Raw genomic sequence first — 20876 nt, forward strand, 5'->3', positions numbered from 1 at the left:
CCACAATATTTCATCCCCTCAATTTGAAAGTTTCTAGATCCTGTGCTATATTAATTTCTGCTACATTTCCTCCTAATACTCTCTTGCTCTTAATTGTTCTATTATTTTTTAGGAAGAATAAGCCACTTCATTTGGCTTTTTCCTTTTTCGTTTTGTAAGGCAGTGTGGCTGAAACAAGGGTCTTCCTTCTCTTTTACTGCTCTCTGCTTTCTGGTCCACATGTATTTGTTCTCATGGATTTCTCTATGTGTAGTCTTATGGATTTGTCACAGTGAGAGATTTGAAAATATTACATCTAGATCTGCCAAAAGCATTTATAGTTCAAGTAAAAGTTTTCTACACTTTTCTTACTGATTTGAGTAATCCCACCCAGGGTCAATTCTTCCATTAAAATGATATCTAACCTATGCCCAGCCATGATCCATCATTATCTTGCCTAGAGTCCTTTAAGTATGTTTCATCTTGGCTGCATTTTCCCTCAGAATCCTAATTCCAAACACTGCCAGATCATGAGTCCTTAGGTACAGAGGACAATTTCATGACGACCTGCAATAGCTGTTGCTTTGGAATACATCCCAGGTTGCCAGGAGAAATTTTTACTGTTCATCTGTCTTTCTAACGTGTTTTACACAATTGTACAAACACTTGATAGAAATTTATGGCCTGTTATTCTTACACTTGAGTAACCATAACTAAAATTATTATTCCTATTTTTGTGTATATCCAACTTCACATTTATGAGTTAAGTCACACGCTTCCTCTGCTTAAAATTCTACATTGACTCCTAATGTCACTCAGATTAAAAGCCATTCTCTTGAAAGCCCATCAAAACCATAAGTTTTCTGATTTTGTAGTATCTTCCTATCCTGTTCACCTCTCCCTTGCAAACTCCACTCTTGCTGCTCTTAGTGTCCACTGCTTTTCTTTTCTTTAATATAACCCGTTTGCAGGCACCTATTCCCTAAACCTGAAGATATTTAGCCAAATGCCAACAAGACTTAGTTTCAACCACTTTAAACTCTTTAATTAAATGTCCTTTTCTCAACAAAGACTTATTCAAACTATACAGTTTAAGATTAGGACTAATCCCCATCTTCCACAGTCTTGGTCCCTCTTGATTTTATTTATGGATAGCACTATTACTTTCTAACAAGATGTATATATCCTAGAAAAGTATTAACACTATTTATTTCCTCCTTATGTCAACATCTTTTAAATAGTGATACATTCTATAATATATGGGTATAAAAACAGTGTCTATCAACTAGCAACATCTCCTTCTTTGTTACTGATACGTAAATAGTAGCATCTCAGATTTAATTAAATAAGGTCAATATTTACCTAATAAGTCTATAGTTCAGTTTTGGCCTTCCCTCACTAGAGGAGATTTACTCTCTTTCTCTTGTTAGCGCTCCCTTTTTCTGCTTTCACATGCCTTGCACAGTGCCTTGAACATAGTGATGACTCAATAAATATTTCCTAAATAAATGTACATTGATAAATGAATAAAAGTTTCTGATTAGTTCCTGATTGTGGATTCCTTTGAAGAGTCAGCCTAGCTTGCTCTCAGATCTTTCCAGTCTCCTCTGGTGTCAGATTGCTGGAGACTACCAATCATTTTATTAAATAAACAACTAAAATGTTCCTCATTTTCTAATTATATCTATTTTAAGAGAATTTAGTCCTCAGAGTCACCTCTCCATGATGTGTGTGTACATGTATGTGCATGTTTGTGTGTCCATGCCTGTGTGTGCTTGTATCCATGTGTGTGTGTGTGTACTGAATTTAATATCTAATTTTCCTTTTAATATCTGGTGGCTTCTCTGTCCTCTAAGATGGTCTCCTAAGTAAATCTCTCTCTCCAGGTTAATCAATTTCTCCCTTTATTTTGCTTTCAATTTCTACTAATCCTGCCCTGATGAATCATTAAAATAAGTATTTTAAACCATGTCCTCCTTGACAAACTGAGCACACTTCATTCTTAGAGACATTAGAGATATGAAAGTTTAACTGCTATTTAGCGTTTTAGTTTTTAAAGTTTTGAGTTTTGTTTTGTTTTTTCCTGTCCAGCTTGAGATTTATTTCCTTAAAATAGGGTACTTTTTCCTTTGTATTTGTTTGTTAATATATTATTTTTCTTTGAGTGAAAACAGATTGTGGACCTCAGCAACCTGAATTCATGGCCAGCATTTACATAAATAAGGAAACCAGAGTACTTGTTAGGTTTTGAATAAGCCCTTCCTTACAGAAGCTCTCATCTGTAAATAAAGGCAGTTAGTGGAATTGGGGCAGTTTAGTACTGCCAACCTAGGGCTGCTGCTAATAACATAAAGCAATACCTTACACTTAGTACTTTGTAAAACTAATGGAAATTAACTGCCTCATCATTAAGGAAAAAATTCCATTAAAATGCTGCCTACCAACTTGGTTGAGAAACATAGTAAAAGTCACTTGCTGATCCTTAAATAGCACCTACCCTTGCTTCAGTTGTGATTGAAATTCAGAGAAAGTGCACCTCTGTCCTTCAAAGTTCAACCATGACAGCCCTTACACAGGGCAACCTGACTCCCAAGACCTGTGTTTGTGTGACTGGGCTCTCCTGCGTAAACACAGCTAATCACTCAAGGACAAAAGTCATTCAAAGGGATCAAATCCAACGAGTTCATATATTGAAAGCTTAAGACCTAAGGCTACCTGCTGAGGCTACAGCATATAGAAACCATCTTTTGTACCAATATTTATTTATTTTTTAAAATCAGCTCCAAGGCATATACTATGAGAGCTAAGTTATCCACTGGAGCCATTTCAAATCTGTAATCCTTCCTCATGTGATTTTGTCAATCACAGGAACTCTGTGAATTTCTCAAGGTTTCCCAGATCATCCAATTTTGGGCATTTAGAAGATCCATAAATAGCACCACTCTAGATCTCCGCAGAGAAATGAGGCTGAGGCCACTGATGATCTCCTATAGACAAAAGACCAGAACAAATCCAGGATATGAGAAGGGATGGGCTGACTGTGCCCAGTAATTCTCAAAACACCAAGCAGATGCTTTGTCCTCTTCCAGCTTGGGGGCTTAGTAAGGTCACATGATAGATATAGCTATCTCTACATGAATCAGAGATGTGTGCAGTCTTCTGTTAATTGGGGCAAATCTCTTGGGTAGATGACTCATTCTCAGATACCATAGATTTGCATTCACCTATGATTGACTCAGATCTAAATTCATTCCACCAGAATTATTTTATAGTATAAGTCAGCATGCTTATATACCTTAGGTATAAATGAATGTACTGTCTTATTTTGCATATTGCAAAATTATACTTTTCTTCATAAAACTTCAACCTGATTATATCTATATGCATATTTAAATTAGTCTGACAAGGTTTACTGGACTAGTTTTCAGGGGTTGATAGAAGTGATATTTCATAGACTACATTTGTGTGTACAAGGACTAGGTAATGTTACAAAACATTCCTGAGGTGGCCAGCTCTTAAAGAACTGCATAATGATTAATTAATGTAATGACACTTGTATAACAAGTGTGTGGAAAGAAGGTTAATGTGATAATGAGGCTTATTTGATCTTAAAGATTTAGCATGAGGGCATTCTCAAGATAGTTTAATTAGGTTTTAAGCACCTTTTGCAATTTGCATGTGTACTTGCTAATCCATATGTTCTAAAAATAAAATTTACTTCATTTAAATCAAGGAATGTATCTAATTTTTCCTCTGTGTTGTTTTACTCTCACTGGTGATGGTGTTTTCTTGAGTTTTTCACTTAATATATATTATTAGTATTTTTTTTCTTCTGTATTATCCTTAAATTGTGCTCATTGCAAAATAGTACAACATTTAAAATTGCAAAACAACAGCTTAGTGTAATTCTTGACAAGTCATGACCTGATTCTTAATTAATCCTAAACTTATTTAGCATACTTTATTGTATCATCCAATATATCAGTTAATTTGATTTCACCATCTGACACTATATCGTTTATTTTTAAACTTGATCAAATGGAAGGAATATTTTGGAAATTAATTTAACAATAAAATAGAATATAATTTTTCACTCATTCATTCATTTGTAGCAATACAAATAGTATTCTGTTTTCTGCTGCCCTGGAAATATAGAATCATATATTCACATTCTGTATATATGCTTTCATGAGTTCTCCAAATTAATACACTTTTCTGTTTTGTTTATATTTATGAGTGATTATTATAACTTATTGACAGGATTTTTACTGCTCATTCCTTTTTAAATACAGTTTCCTCTGTAGTGTATTGTTAGTCTTAAAGCCATCAAGGAGTTCCAGTGTGAGTGAGTCTCTTGTTTTCTCTGGCTGATGTAAGTCAGAGCCTTTTCAAGGTTCAAGTCATGTTCCATGTTTTACATGAAGGTAGGAAATGGCAACCCACTCCAGTATTCTTGCCTGGAAAATCCCATGGACAGAGGAACCTGACGTGCTACAGTTCATGGGGTTGCAGAGTTGCACACGACTAGGCGACTAAACAACAACAATGATCTGAACACTGAAGTGCACAATAATCAATTCCACCTCAGGCATCCTGAAGTTCTAGATATTGTTTTCATTAGAAATAATTAATTGGACCGTCACATCACCTTTCCTTTAGATTTTTAATGTATGTGAGGTTTGTAATGAGATGGCCAAAGAAAAATGGGCATATTTCAGAACTCATTGCTTTCTCCCTAAGCTTAATTTTGTATTTTGCAAAGAGTAAATAGTAAACACATATTTATTGTTCTATTCTGTTTATTGAACCGGAAAGTTTTTTGCTATACTAAAGTAAATAATGAACTAAATGGTTCATGGACTGGTGAGTCGGCCACTCTGCATTGTAATAATGGGATTTGTGCCTCAATTTATGCCACCCTCACAGTGATGAAATCAGCAACTGTACTAATCTCACAGTAGGTTAGGTCACTAATGAAACACTCTGGTGGCATAAGCAAGGACATAGCTCCTACCCATACAGCTTTTTTCAGATGTAAGGTATTAGGCAAATCCAAAAAGTTGTATGTAAAAAAAAGAAAAAAAGTTGCATTCAAAGCAAGGACTGTTTCAAAGCAGGCCAAGGAGACATCTGGTTTGCTTAAATTTTCTTTTAATAATAGGATTACCTCTCACATAGATGAATAATGATAAATGAGAAGGCGAAAGTTGTGGCCCTGCAAATAGTATTTGTTTTCTCAAACACTTGCATATCTATTTTTAGATGTATTTATTGACATTATATTAAGTATAAGGAAATTTCAATTTGGTGGAGATTACTAGGCAATATTTATACATGTACAATTTTAATGCTACTAAAGACTCCATAATGATAAAATGCTAAAATATGTTGTTAATTATAAATTATATGATAAGGATGACAGACAAGAAATGCCAAAAGAAAATGAGAAATTAGTATGGACTGGGTGGCTCTGATTATTTTATTGTTAATAAGACAGTCTGAGAAGCTCTTCTGGCTTCTATCTCCACATTTCCAGTTAACAAAAATTAGTTTAGATAAGCTTTGCCTGAAGGTAATTAGAAACTTTGCTCTACGGTGTACTGGCAACCATAACAGTTACACATAAATATCTGTTCAGTCCGGTTGCTCAGTCGTGTCTGACTCTTTGCGACCCTGTGGACTGTAGCACATCAGGCCTCCCTGTCCATCACCAACTCCTGGAGTTTACTCAAACTCATGTCCATTGCGCTGGTGATGCCATCCAGCCATCTCATCCTTTGTCATCCCCTTCTCCTGCCTTCAATCTTTCCCAGCATCAGGGTCTTTTCCAGTGAGTCAGTTCTTCCCATCAGGTGGCCAAAGTATTGGAGTTTCAGCTTCAACATCAGTCTTTCCAATGAATATTTGAACTGATTTCCTTTAGGATGGACTGGTTGGATCTCCGTGCAGTCCAAGGGACTCTCAAGAGAAGTATACTTCATGATAAAATAGAGATAATTTTGTGTGTCATATAGTTACATAATAGATTAACAATAGAAAATATTCATTTTGGGACTATCAGTGATGCTTGATAACTATTAATAGATAATTAATGCTATTAAGTTTTAAGAGTTTCCTCCAATTCACATTTTGACTTAATATTTTTGATTATTTGAAAATAAAAACAAATAATAAGTAAGCAAAACATACGATAGTCCCACTCCCCCCAGATACAACAGACATTTCCTCCATAACCACTACTATGAGTCAGAATGTCTTAAAATTAATAACAAAGAAATAGTTTCTAGAAAATATCTGGAATATTTTGTGGATGATAACAATGCATTTGACAGTAATTATCATGTATTTAAATTGAATTATCAAAGATTTTTAAAAGTGGGTATATGTATATCTATAACTTACTTTGTTATATAGCAGAAGTTAACACAGCATTGTAAATCAATTATACTCCAATGAAAATAATTTAATAGAATAAAAAAGCTGTAAGTATCACTTTTGAAAGTGAATACTTTAAAATAATGACAATTATGTCAAGGAAATATTTTTTTGTTGAAAAGCTTTTTAGAAGAAAGAAAATATTTATTCAACTGATGTATTTTAGCACATGTTATGTTAGTGTCACCAAAAATACAGTAAATAGTAGTGCCATCTATTGATTAAATTGAAAACTACAGTTTCTACTTAAAGAAAATGAAGATTTTTACATTAATAGGAATATATCTCCAAAAATTATATATGCTTGTGCTAAGTTGCTCAGTAGTGTCTGACTCTTTGTTACCCTATGGACTGTAACCCGCCAGGCTCCTCTTTCCCTGGGGATTCTCCAGGCAAGAATACTGGAGTGGGTTGCCATACCCTCCTCCAGGAGGATCTTCCCAACCCAGGGGTCAAACCCAGGTTTCCCACATTCCAGGTGGATTCTTTACCTGCTGACCACCAGGGAAGCCCAGTTCTATGTTATCAATAATAAATGTTATTATTTGAAATTACTATTGTGTCACACAAAATACTGGAAATGTGTTAATATGTGTATGTGTGGTTGTATGTGCATATATGTATATGTGTGTGTATAGTAGCTCAGAAAGTAAAGCACCTGCCATGCAAGAGACCCAGGTTCGATCCCTGAGTTGGGATTTGATTCCCTGGAGGAGGGAAAGGCTACCCACACCAGTATTCTGGCCTAGAGAATTCCATAGACTGTATAGGTCACATGGGGTCACAAAGAGTCAGACATGACTGAGTGACTAACACACACATGTATATAAGATTAATAATGTGATACTTCTGATAATAAATATTGATTATGGGTTTAGTATAATTCAGTCGACTTTTATCCATCTAATCACTGAAGAAAATTAAATTCAATATTAACTATTTTCTGCTGAAAATTTTAAAGCAAGAAATATGGTGAAAGAGGAATCATTGTCTTAATGTATTCACTTAATATGCACAAAGATAATTTTGACATGTAAAAATTTCCATCCATGCTTATTAGGATCCACTGTGACACAGGAGAACCAGTATCAATCCCTGGGTTGGGAAGATTCCCTGGAGAAGGACATGGCAACCCACTCCAGTATTCTTGCCTGGAGAATTCCATGGACAGAAAAGCCTGGTGGGCTCCAGTCCATACAGTTGCAAAAAGTCAGAAATGACTGAAGTGGCTGAGCATGCATGCATGTAACCATTTCAACACTTCTTTTTCTCTATGATTTTGATTTTGTTATATACAATAATAGACTTGGCTCTTCTCACTACAGTACATCTGACTAAGATTATGCATGTGCTCTCTGGCTAAATTATCAGGATGAAATCCAATAGTTTAGGAGAGTTAGGATAAAATGTATATCTACTAGTTAAAGGACAGGATTACAGAGAAAAAAAGAGCAGAAAGCAGTGGGGGTATCCGTTAAACTCTAAGTTCAGAAGATGACATGCTGCAAATACGAGAACGTTCACTGCAGCAGAGGAGGCAATGTGACTGACAAGAGCAGAAACAATAAAAATGAACACAGCCTGAACAGGGAGGAACCAACTGAAGGCTGAGATGACGTCAGCCTTCGCACCCTCCCAGCATGTTATTACAGGGACTCTTATAGCATAAAGCTGATATCAAGCTCTCATTCATTCATTGACTTACACACATGTAATTTATCTACATTATATCTGCAGGTTGAGATCTATTATATACTGTGCTGGATGCTGAGGACCCAGTAGTGAACAAATAGTAGTTTATAGAGGAGTTTACTGCCATTTCTGAGGCTAGTCCAACCTCCCATATGTTGAACATGAGATGCCCTTCCCTCAAAACTCTTTACTGCCATTGATTGGATATTGTCATAAATAGAGCAAAATATAAATTGGGTATGAAGCTACAATAATCAAGATAATATGATACAGACAGTATAGATATAAATATAGAAGGAAACTGAAAAAATTTGGAAAGAGACAAATGGATATAAAATATGGAAAAACAAGGAAAATGCACAAATGTGAACATGAAGAGGAACCTGTTACCAACATCAGTGCTCACTGTTTCAACCTTGATGAGTTGAATGTCCCCAGATTTAGTTCATTTCAGTGCAGTTGCTCAGTTGTGTCCAACTCTTTGTGACCCCATTGATTGCAGCACGCCATGCTACCCTGTCCATCACCAACTCCCAGAGCATGCTCAAACTCATGTCCATTGGGTTGGTGATGTCATCCAACCATCTCATCCTCTGTCATCCCCTTCTCCTGCCTTCTGTCTTTCCCAGCATCAGAGTCTTTTCCAGTGAGTCAGCTCTTCACATCAGGTGGCCAAAGTATTGGAGCTTCAGCTTCAGCATGTCTTTTCAATGAATATTCAGAGTTGATTTCCTTTAGGATTGACTGGCTTGATCTCCTTGAAGTTCAAGGGTACTCTCAAGAGTCTTCCCCAACACCACAGTTCCAAAGCATTAATTCTTCAGTGCTCAGCTTTCTTTATGGTCCAACTCTTACATCCATACATGACTACTGGAAAAATCATAGCTTTGACTAGATGGACCTTTGTTGGCAAAGTAATATTTCTGCTTTTTGATATGCTGTCTAGGTTGGTCATAGCTTTCCTTCCAAGGAGCAAGTGTCTTTTAATTCCATGGCTGCAGTCACCATCTGCAGTAATTACGGAGTCCAAAAAAATAAAGTTTCTCACTTAGTTTTCTGTTGAGTTTTAAGCCAACTTTTTCACTCTCCTCTTTCACCTTCATCAAGAGGCTCTTCAGTTCTTCACTTTCTGCCATATGGGTGGTGGTGTCCTCTGCATATCTGAGGTTATTGATATTTCTCCCAGAAATCTTGACTTCAGCTTGTACTTCATCCAGCCTGGCATTTCACATGATGTACTCTGCATATAAGTTAAATAAGCAGGGTGACAATATGCAGCATTGATGTACACCTTTCCCAATTTGGAACCAGTCCATTGTTCCACTTCCAATTCTAACTGGTGCTTCTTGACCTGCATACAGATTTCTCAGGAGCCAGGTAAGGTGGTCTGGTATTCCAGTCTCTTTAATAATTTTTCACAGTTTGTTATGATCCACCCAGTCAAAGGCTTTAGTGTCCTGAGATTGTATGTAATCAAATGTACAACACACCCAGGGGTGTGTGTATATATATCTGAGGGGTATGTGTATATATATATATATATATATATATGGGTGTGTATGCACTGTAGCATTATGCTGTCCTTTTACCTTTCTTTAAAGTCATTTATTTGATGAAGATTGGCTTTTTAAAAAATCTATAATAGTGCATGCTAAAAGTACCTGATAAAGTTAAGATAGTGTTCTTAAAAATTCTGAATTTGTTATCATAGGAATCCATCTATACTTTATAATGCTTATTTTTAAATGATAGCTAACATCAAAAAGTCATTCTTTTGACAGTTGAGTAGTATTTTTAACATTAAAACAAGACAAGGCTATAATTTATCATTGTTCTCCCCTGCTACTTAAAATGTTTTGGAGTTGAAAACCATATATATTATAAAATAGACATTTGTAATATATATTTCCAAGCAATGTGATGGTTTCCCTCTATAACCCAGAGATCAAAATCTAAAAGTATTTTAACTAAAATAAAATTGGGACTCAGTCACTTAATTGTAATTATATATAAAACACGTTTCCATTAGCAGCTGAAAAAGAAAATGTTCAGGAGAAAAAAAATGCCCAGAGAAAATTCAGATTCCAACTTAAAATCATAAAATGTCATTGAAGGTCTTAAAAATAATGTAAATGAATGAAATAATATGCCATGGTCCTAGAGTGGGAGATCATATATTAAAATAGTTAACTTTCTTTAATTATAACTTTAAGGCCATTTCAGCCAAATTTCCAAAGGGTTTGTCTCTCCTACTTTTCCTCTTTATTTCCTTTCTGTCTTCACTTCCTGTTTACTTCTCCTCCTTTCTTTTTCTTTCTGCCCCTACCCTTTCTTCCAATAAAAGAATAAATATGGGGAAATTACTACAAAAGAACTTAAAATGAACACTAGTTTTAATGAAATTGTCATAAGGAATATTAAAGTTTTTTAAAAGCTATGTTAACCAAAGAATATGGTATAGATTCAAAGGATGGATGAAATACCAGAAAGACATAAAATTGGTTTATGTGTAAAATCATTTAAAGTAGGAATATATACTTATATATGTGCATAAATGTGAAATATCAAATAAAAACTTTGTATGATGAAATATATATCATGATTGAAGCATCACATATAAGTGTATGATGAAGAAAGAATATCAAATTCAGGAGAATAAATTGCTTTATTCTTGCATAGTGTGTAAAAATAAGACCACTGAAAGGAAATTGTTACTTTACCATAAAACACTTAAAAATATAACTGGAAATTGGATTGTAAAGTAGATAGTAATGTAATCTTAAATGTAATTATGTTAAAAAGAAAAATAAATAATGAGTTTATTATTTACTAAAATATTTATTTAACTCTGGATGGCAATGTGTGTGTGAATATTTCTTCAACAAGACTAGAAATTCCATTGTAAACAAGACCTCTCATGTGCTACATAAATTAAAATATCTGAATTGCAGTTATTCAAAATTAATAGATAAGCTATTTATGACATAGACAAGGATAAAGTCTATAAAGAGACCATTCATGGAAGGAATGAAAGTAGTTAATTAGTATATGAAAACATACTCATCCATGTAGTAATCAATAAAATCCAATTTATTTAAAACAAGCAATTGTTTCCTAAATTAAAATGATTAATAATATTTATTTATGATAGATTTGTGGAAAGTGGACCTTCACACATTGGTTACTTTTGGGAGAAGGACTTATTACAAAATACCAGTTTAATAGCCTAGCAATACTTATCCAATCCTAAATTCATGTACTTTTTAATGTAGCAATTCTTTGATTAAGCTAATTAAAAAAAAATGAAAGCAGCAATATGAAAGTACAAGAATGATATTTGTGCACAATTATATATAATAGTGTGAAGCTATAACTCCTGAATCATCAATATTAAAATTGATGAATAAATAATCATAAAGTCACACTGTGAAATAGTAATATACTAAAATAGTCAACTAATTTACATATGTTGCCCTAAAATTTGTCTAAGATATCTCAAAGTAAAGATATCTCAAACTCTAAAGTAATATATAGAGAATAAGTCCATACTGGGAAACAAACACATGCATATATTATATAAGGACAGAAGTAAAATAGAGTATGTGAAAAATTAAAACAGGTCATATCAAAAATCTATGGTGAGGGAGACAATATGCTTCTCCATATTATGTATTCAAAAAAATAAATATGTGGTACCTCAGGAAGTTAATAATACATGAGAAATTAAAAAATAAATGAATTATAGTTTACATGAATGAGTAATTTATAATTTTCACCATTTTTAATGACTTTTCTGCCTATGTAATCTCTTTATCTTTCAAAAATCTTTAGGGGTAATTTTTACAAATATGATAATTTTAGTATTGAAGAAACTAAGACTCATAGAGCTTAGGAAGTTTCCACATACATGCAGTGCACATGACTGAGTGTTGAACGTGGACCTCCAGTCCTGACTGAACTGGTTCCATGGTCTTGGATGAGACGGGTAGATTTTGACTGTGCCTCTGTGAGTAAAATTAATGGGCTTAGAGCAAGAGGGGGAAAAAACAAAACAAAACTGTGACACTACATTTTAAGTTCAGGGATATTATTAAATGCATTGTCTAAAAGAGTATAACATTCCTCTTTTTAGAGTTAGCAAATTTATGCATATGCCTAAGCCACATTTTCTTTAAAGTTACGAAATTAAAAAAAAAATTGTATTGAACTTAAGAATGAAAATGTTGAAAATTTAAATAATGAATTGTTTTAATAATAAATGGTCATATATTTCTCTTTGTTTAGTGAGAATCATGTTCAGTATGATTATTATATAAGTTTTAAAACTACATTTTTATTTGTAGTTTTGCAATTTAAGGATTATTTTTAAAGTTGTCATGGGTAAAGTATACATAAAATAATGCTTGCTCAAAGAAAAGTTTCAGTTCAGTTCAGTCGCTCAGTCGTGTCAGACTCTGCAACCCCACGAATCACAGCACACCAGGCCTCCCTGTCCATCACCAACTCCCGGAGTTCACTCAAACTCATGTCCATCGAGTCGGTGATGCCATCCAGCCATCTCATTCCCTGTCGTCCCCGTCTCCTCCTGCCCCCAATCCCTCCAAGCATCAGAGTCTTTTCCAGTGAGTCAACTCGTCGCATGAGGTGGCCAAAGTATTGGAGTTTCAGCTTTAGCATCAGTCTTTCCAATGAACACCCAGGACTGATCTTTAGAAGGGACTGGTTGGATCTCCTTGCAGTCCAAGGGACTCTCAAGAGTCTTCTCCAACACCACAGTTCAAAAGCATTGCTGATATATTCAAGATATCCTTTCCAAATTACGTGTATGTACATTTTCAATAAATTAATATTATGGCTCACTTTGACATGATTATCTCCAGCTACAGGAGGATTGCATTTAAAATTTCTATTTAGAAGCTCATCCTCAGTTATGAAATAACACTGATAATCCTCAGTATGTTGGTATATATAAAAATTGTTCTTAGATCAGTGAGGTAGTTTCTTAAGAAATTACTTCATGTTGATAATATATATGTAATATCTATTACATATATATAGTGAACTCCATTTCAGTTCAGTTCAGTTGCTCAGTTGTGTCCGCCTTTGCGACCCCATGGACTGCAGCATGCCAGGCCTCCTTATCCATCACCAGCTCCTGGAGTTTACTCAAACTCATGTCCATTGAGTCGGTGATGCCATCCAACCATCTCATCCTCTGTCATCCCCTTCTCCTCCCACCTTCAATCATTCCCAGTGTCAGGGTCTTTCCCAATGAGTCAGTTCTTCGTATCAGGGGGCCAAATATTGGAGGTTCAGGTTCAACATCAGTCCTTCCAATGAACACCCAGGACTGATCTCCCTTAGGATTGACTGGTTGGATCTCCTTGCAGTCCAAGGAACTCTCAAGTGTCTTCTCCAATACCACAGTTCAAAAGCATCAATTCTTTGACACTCAGCTCTCTTTATAGTCCAACTCTCACATCCATACATAACTACTGGAAAAACCATAGCCTTGACTAGACAGACCATTGTTGGCAAAGTAATGTCTCTGCTTTTTAATATGCTGTCTAGGTTGGCCATAACTTTTCTTCCAATGAGTAAGCGTCCTTTAATTTCATGGGTGCAGTCACTATCTGCAGTGATTTTGGAGCCCAAAAAAATAAAGTCTCTCACTGTTTCCACTGCTTCCCCATCTATTTGCCATAAAGTGATGGGACCGGGTGCCATGATCTAGTTTTCTGAATGTTGAGTTTTAAGCCAACGTTTTCACTTTCCTGTTCCACTTTTATAAAGCGGCTCTTTAGTTCTTCACTTTATGCTGTAAGGGTGGTGTCATCTGCATATCTGAGATTATTGATGTTTCTCCTGGCTATCTTGATTACAGCTTGTGCTTCATCCAGCCCAGCATTTCTCATGATGTACTCTGCATATAACTTCATATAGTGAACTCCAGTTTCATATATATATGTATATATAGTGAATTCCAGTTTTATATGAAACAAATATATCTTATATATTATGCAAATATTTATATACATAAATTAGTTTATAATAAAATCCCTGAGCTAAGTTATTTAATATTTTTAATCTTCACCACTTCTATTGAAAAGGTTTTCATCAACTTTTGCAATAACAATGTTACCATGAATCCATTTCTCCATCTTCAAAGCAACTTCACACACTATTTGGTTATAATGTTCACTTTTGAAATGAAGAAATAGGCACCAAAAGAGCTGGACTACATCTCTCAAAATCACAAAGCTAGTTAGTTCCAGATTGTGATCTAAAATCTGCCTCTTAAGTAATCCTGTTTGGTGCAAGATGTTTTATTTTTTATAGTTTTACTATATTCTTCAAATTTTTAATTTCTTATACAAATGATGGAAAAATATAAAGCTAGCTGGAATAATAGCTGTAAGAAAATTTATGAATAAAACCTTCCAAAATCGTTTATATATATTTTTGCCGTGCATTTTAATTATATTGAATGACATGCATTTTCCTTATCTTTTTAAGCTCTAATGAAATCTTGTTTGTTTGTTTTTTTTGGCTTCCCAGCCATACATAAACACATACAAAGTGCTTTTGTGCCAGGAATGCATGTACTTAATGGTTCTGTGACTAATGGGATAAAAATGTGATTGGGGAAATGCTTAGAAGACGTAACTTGGTCTACTTAGAATTTTTCTGTTTTAGAGACAGCTTTGAAAAAATCTTTCAGTATATTGTATTATGTAGATGTTTGCTTTTCATCTTGAACTTTAAGCAAGTTAGCCAAATGTGTCTTGCTTTCATTTCCCTTTCTCTAGTTTTGGCAGATATAGATCAAATATAGTTTTCACTCCTATTGAACCCATTCATGGGTTTAGCTACTTTTAAATTAGATCTCAAAGCAATACAATCAATTTGTGTTGGTATTGACTAGTGAAATTATAGACTTTCAGGCAGTGCTAGTGGTAAAGGCTCCACCTGCCAATGTAGGAGGTGTAAGAGACATGGGTTGGATTTCTGGGTCAGGAAGATCTAGAGGAAGAGGAAATGGCTCCCTAGATTCCCATGAACAGAGTGGCCTGGTGGGCTACAGTCCATGGAGTCATAAAGAGTCAGACACCACTGAACATCTGAGCCACAGTGATATTATATGTCTTTGTCATTTCTCTTAAAAAGTCTCAGTGATTCTATTTGTAAGAGATTAAAAAAAAAAAAATTCTGGAAAGTAAAGCTGTGGTTTAAGACACAACATTTTCCTGCTGACCTGAGTCTAGCAAGGGGTTGGGAACTTACCATACATTGTTTCCTTTCTAAGTGCTAGAAACACATTCAAATTTTAGGTTCCGTTCCGCTCCGTTCCGTCGCTCAGTCGTGTCCGACTCTATGCGACCCGTGGACTGTAGCCTCCCAGGCTTCTCCGTCCATGGGATTCTCCAGGCAAGAATACTGGAGTGGGTTACCGTTTCCTTCTCCAGGGGATCTTCCCGACCCAAGGATCGAACCCGGGTCTCCCGCATTGGAGGCAGACGCTTTAACCTCTGAGCCACCAGGGAAGCCCAAATTTTAGGTTGGATGGGGTTATAATAATATATTCATTTTACAGTCAAGTATTTAATTTGAGATAACTTGACAAACTTTAAATTGCATATGTATTATATAAAAATAATTAACATTTAAGAAAGAAAAAAACAGCATCTATCATGTGTCACCATTAAATTCATTCTTTCATTAATTCCTATTTTGTTTTTTCATAGTTTTAGAAAAATATCATCTTACATATTATCTTGAATACTTTAGTTTTCTTTTGTGCTTCAGAGAGCATTTCTGAAAATAGTGGCTTTTGAGACTTTGAAATTGGGGATTAAAAGGGCCACTACTAACTTTAAGGATTGATAGATTAGATCTGAGTTAATTAAACTAGGACAAACTGCTGTCCCTTTCAAAATGGCTTAAATAGTTGTGATTTGTTATAATACTATGCGAAAATGGGAAGATCTAACAATTAAAAAAAAATCAGAGAAACTTATGACCACAAGTGTGTTCCTGTTAATTTATATTTTCCCTCCAACTTTTTTTGCATACTCTACACTTTTATGAAGGCTGTAATAATGTGGTCAGAGAGTTTTGTAATATTGACAAGAGGCAGTATGAAAGTCATGAATATAAAAAGATTGCTTTGGGACAAAGTTAAAGAGAAATTGATGGCTTTAATAATGTCAGAGACAAAAGGCATTGGACAAGCTCAGTAGCATTTAAAATATTTATTAAACCTGGGCTGTAATTTTTCATAGGAAAGTTGCTTTAATGACAAAGGAAGTCGTAATACAAACAGAACAATCCAGATGCCACTGTGAGTCTGTACTACTTCAGAGACATTTATATTCTTACCCTTAATGTTTCTTACAAGCCTTTCTAGCAGTGCAGCTGTATGAATAATTTGTGGAAGAGCAGTGATAGAATCCTTCCAAAGAATAGAGGATAATGGCATCAAGAAAAGGAGAAAAGATATCCAACGTTTATTTGTTTACATCCCTATGACCTGGCAATTCACCTTAAATTCACTTCTGTTTTCAGTTAGAATGCAGTCAGGGTATTGGGTCAGTGATCTCTGTCCTCTAACCATAAAATCTGACTTCCAAAATACCTGGGATGTGCCATAATTTTTGGCAATAGTGCAGCAGCTGCTAAAGGAAGATCACAGAATGAAAAGTTAAGGATGACAAAAAGGTAGAGCTCAGTGTTACCAAGGTATATAAATTTTCCATTAGGTCATTTCTACTATTAGATTAAGGCTTCCTTGATGGCTCAGTGGTAAAGAATCTGCCTGCCAATGCAAAAGGTGCGTGTTTGATCCCTGGGTGGGGAAGAATCCCTGGAACAGGAAATGGTAATCCACTCCAGTATTCTTGCCTGGAGAATTCCATGGACAGAGGAGCCTGGCAGGCCCCAAGTCCATGGTGCTGCAAAAATTTGGCACTACTAAGCGATTGAGCACACACTCACTATTAGGTTAGAAAGATTGTTAGATTAAAAGAATTCTATTAGATATTTCCGGCCATTTTGCCGGAGCCTGCGACCGAGTGGGAGTGGAGTGGGGCTGCCGTTGTTGCCGACTCTTTCCTCCTCTCCACGGTCCAGTCAGCGGGTTGATTAGGCCATCGGCCCTCAAGCCAAGACTTGTCTCTTATTTAGTTTTGGGGAGCGCCTGGCCGACATGAGTGATTTAGAGGAGAACAACTTCGAGGGCAGAGTTAATGTTCGTGAAGAAATTGAAGAGTTTTTTCCAAGAATGTGAAAGATAAATCAAGATAAAAGAAGGCTAATGAAAAGTATTAAAGATCAGAAAATTAAAATTGAATGGGGGAAAAAATTGAACAGACGATTGGTCAGATAGAAGCACTTGAATATTTTTTAAGGCTATTTTGAATTGTTTTGGGGAAGAATACACGAAGTATGAAAAATGAAAAACTCAATGAAGAATGAAGAGAAGTAGAAAGCAAGAGTGAAGTAGAATTAAAAGAATCTGGAAGAATGAATGGGTCCTAGGTTAAGTAAATGTATGGTTTATGTTCCAGTGTCTGTATGATCAAGTTGTAGATGAATTTGCATGATTACTTAGTTAATAGAGAATTGGTGATCTGGTTCAAGTAGGGAATTATTGAGGACAGGTAGCAGTATTAACAATGGGTTATTAATGAGCTGAAATTTTTTCTGGAGGGTGTTGCCTAACCATTTGTTTTTCAGGAGCAATCAATAGAAATAATTACGGTACTTTAAATGTTAGGTGTTAGGCATCTATGTGACCAGTGCCATTTGTAACACTGTCTTCTTTGTTAGGAGTCTCGCTCTCAGTCAAAATCTCCAACGGGAACTCCTGCTCGTGTAAAATCGGAGAGCAGGTCAGGATCTCGTAGTCCATCAAGGGTTTCCAAACACTCTGAATCCCATTCTCGATCAAGATCAAAATCCAGGTCGAGGTCAAGGAGGCATTCTCATAGACGTTACACTCGATCCAGACCCCATTCTCACTCTCATAGGAGACGATCTCGAAGTAGGTCATACACACCAGAATACCGGCGTCGAAGGAGCCGAAGTCATTCTCCAATGTCTAACCGGAGAAGACATACAGGCAGCAGGGCAAATCCTGATCCCAATACTTGTCTAGGAGTGTTTGGCCTCAGTTTATACACAACAGAGAGAGATCTTCGTGAAGTGTTTTCGCGATATGGACCGTTGAGTGGTGTCAATGTGGTTTATGACCAGCGAACTGGACGGTCTCGGGGATTTGCTTTTGTTTATTTCGAAAGAATAGGTGACTCAAAGGAGGCTATGGAAAGGGCAAATGGAATGGAACTGAATGGTAGAAGAATTCGGGTGGATTATTCTATCACCAAGAGAGCACACACGCCAACATCAGGCATATGCATGGGATGGGCAGACCAACTCACAGTGGTGGCGGTGGTGGTGGAGGCGGTGGTGGAGGTGGAGGAGGTGGCAGACGTCGAGATTCTTACTATGATCGAGGATATGATCGTGGGTACGACAGATATGAAGACTATGATTACCGGTACAGAAGAAGATCACCTTCTCCTTATTATAGTCGATACAGATCACGATCAAGATCTCGATCCTACAGCCCAAGTCGCTATTAATAAGCAGAGTGGTTGCAGTTGAGGACATCTTTTTCTCTTTTTTTAATTCTGGATTTCCCCAAGCTTCTAATCCTTCCTACTCCTCAAAAAGAACCCTTAAAAAATCTTTGGTTTGTTTAGCATCTACACTTTGTCAATTGTATTGCTATTTTCCACCCCTTTTATTATACTCTTAAAGATGTAATTGTCATTTTTGAGTAGTTAAACATCTTGAGTAAAAAAGGAACCCCCCGTGTTATGCTTTGTAAATGATTTTTTTGTTTTTTGCTTTTATGGAAAATTCACTCCTAGCTTATCAAAATGAGGAAAGAAATGATCTTTTTAAAGCTTCTTTTGTGTTAGATATTGTATTAGACATTGTATTAGAGGTCTGCATTTGCTACAAACTCCTTTTTTAACTTTCTTTTGGGAAGTTAGTAGTAGTTCAGTCAGGTCAAGTTTGTCTGGGGTGGCATGGGAACAGTCAAATAGTTGAGTGTAGAAAGTTTAAAGCTATAGAAGAAAATACTTACTTGGTCATTTCTTTTAAAGAACAGGATTTTTGAACCCTAAAAATTGCATCGTTTTTTTAATAAATGAAAAGCTTGTGGACTCCTGTAAAACATGTTGTATTTAAAATACATTTGTTGAAACTTAAAAAAAAAATAAAAGAATTCTATTAGATATTTCCAAATATTGAGTAAAATACTGATTTATTCTCATCCAATAAAGTTACTATGCTTTTTTGAGAAATATATTCATAGGCCTTTATTACCCAGTTTTAATCCTGTTATTATAATCATTAAATACTTCATGGTTTTGAGCATATATCTGTTTATAACTGATTCTAGAAGTTTCCAGAAATGTAACTATACTAATCATGTTTTATTATCTTTAACTCATTGTTTTTTACTTTTATTTTAATGCTTCCTAGTATCAGAGACCCATTTCCATTTCTAATTTTTATAACTAGCTAAAAATAGCCTTATCTATGCATTCTTAGAGTTACTAGTCCTCCATATATATAAAGCACCCTTTATTTTTTTCCATTTATGCCCTAATAATTGTTAGATAAATATTAGTTTAGTTTGGTCACAAAGTGATACTATTTATTTTAACTGGGTGATGAGATATTTCACTTTCCTTGAGAGGTTACATCTACTTGAAGTGAATTAGTAATACCTCTCTGAAAATACTATACATGAACTGATGATTTATTTGACTTTGGCTTTTCAAAATACAATTTTTTAGGGATCTCAAATATACCTTACATATGACTATATGATGTCTAATTCAGAATTTCTATTTAGATTCCCAGTACTCACATTCCAGTAGATACTTCTCTGGGGCCACTTATTTTGTGATCACTACCAGATAAGCAATTTAGGCCAATTATTTCCTATAGTCCCTTAGGCTAATTTCCAAGTGTGGTCGCAGCAGTAACTCAACATGTTTATATGTAAAACTGAACATGTGAGAATGATACCTAGAACTACATGCTACACTAAGAAGTTGTTAATAAATATTTCACAATTATAATCTTAAGATAATAAAATCAGATTTTATACTTAAAATTTTTTCATAAACAAAATTCAAATATTAAGGTCTTCTTATATACCTTCCATTTTAAATGACAGAAACTTAGCTATATCTACAGAACAAAGCTGAATAATATATAAACTTAACCATTTAATGTATTTGTATGTACATATATATATTAATAAATATTGATATTTAATATTAATTTTACTTGATAATGCTATGTTGATATTGTTTGACAATACAAATACTGATATTATTTGAAAGTACTAAAGTCAACCATTTAAATTGCTGAGATATTTTTGTGAGACATTCAATATAGTTAGGAAATTTTCAGTGAATAGATAACTTTAAAATTACCCTTTGTTTAAACTATGAGAAAGTTGATTTAAGGATTTTCATGATAATATAAGTACTGGATTCTCAATCAAATGTAGGAACCCCTTGGTCCCCTAGGTTTCTTTTTACATGCGTTGCCCAGAGAAAGGAAAAACAAGTTCATAGAGTGCACTTCCTATGTAAAAGTGACTGTAACAAATGGCTTGAAATGTTCTCTGGAAGATTATTGACTTTTTAATTCAGTTTGAAATCAATCCTCATTTATATTTC

The 20876-nt window shown here is 35.0% G+C and overlaps 2 protein-coding genes across 4 annotated transcripts in view; both read left to right on the top strand.

The window, feature by feature from the left end:
* The window catches only part of FSTL5 (follistatin like 5), an 882948-nt gene that overhangs the window by 660509 nt on the left and 201563 nt on the right, over nucleotides 1–20876 (top strand). The gene's annotated exons all lie outside the window — the stretch shown is intronic.
* LOC129542633 (transformer-2 protein homolog alpha-like) lies at nucleotides 17167–19128 on the top strand. The gene is given in 3 exon segments (XM_055405238.2): nucleotides 17167–17347; nucleotides 17935–18522; nucleotides 18525–19128. Coding segments are annotated over 3 exon segments (849 nt in total). The 5' UTR covers nucleotides 17167–17311; the 3' UTR covers nucleotides 18750–19128.

Source organism: Moschus berezovskii, chromosome 19, assembly GCF_049115385.1.
Source record: "Moschus berezovskii isolate FMDL1 chromosome 19, NW_MosBer_1.0, whole genome shotgun sequence".
Classification (NCBI taxonomy): domain Eukaryota; kingdom Metazoa; phylum Chordata; class Mammalia; order Artiodactyla; family Moschidae; genus Moschus; species Moschus berezovskii.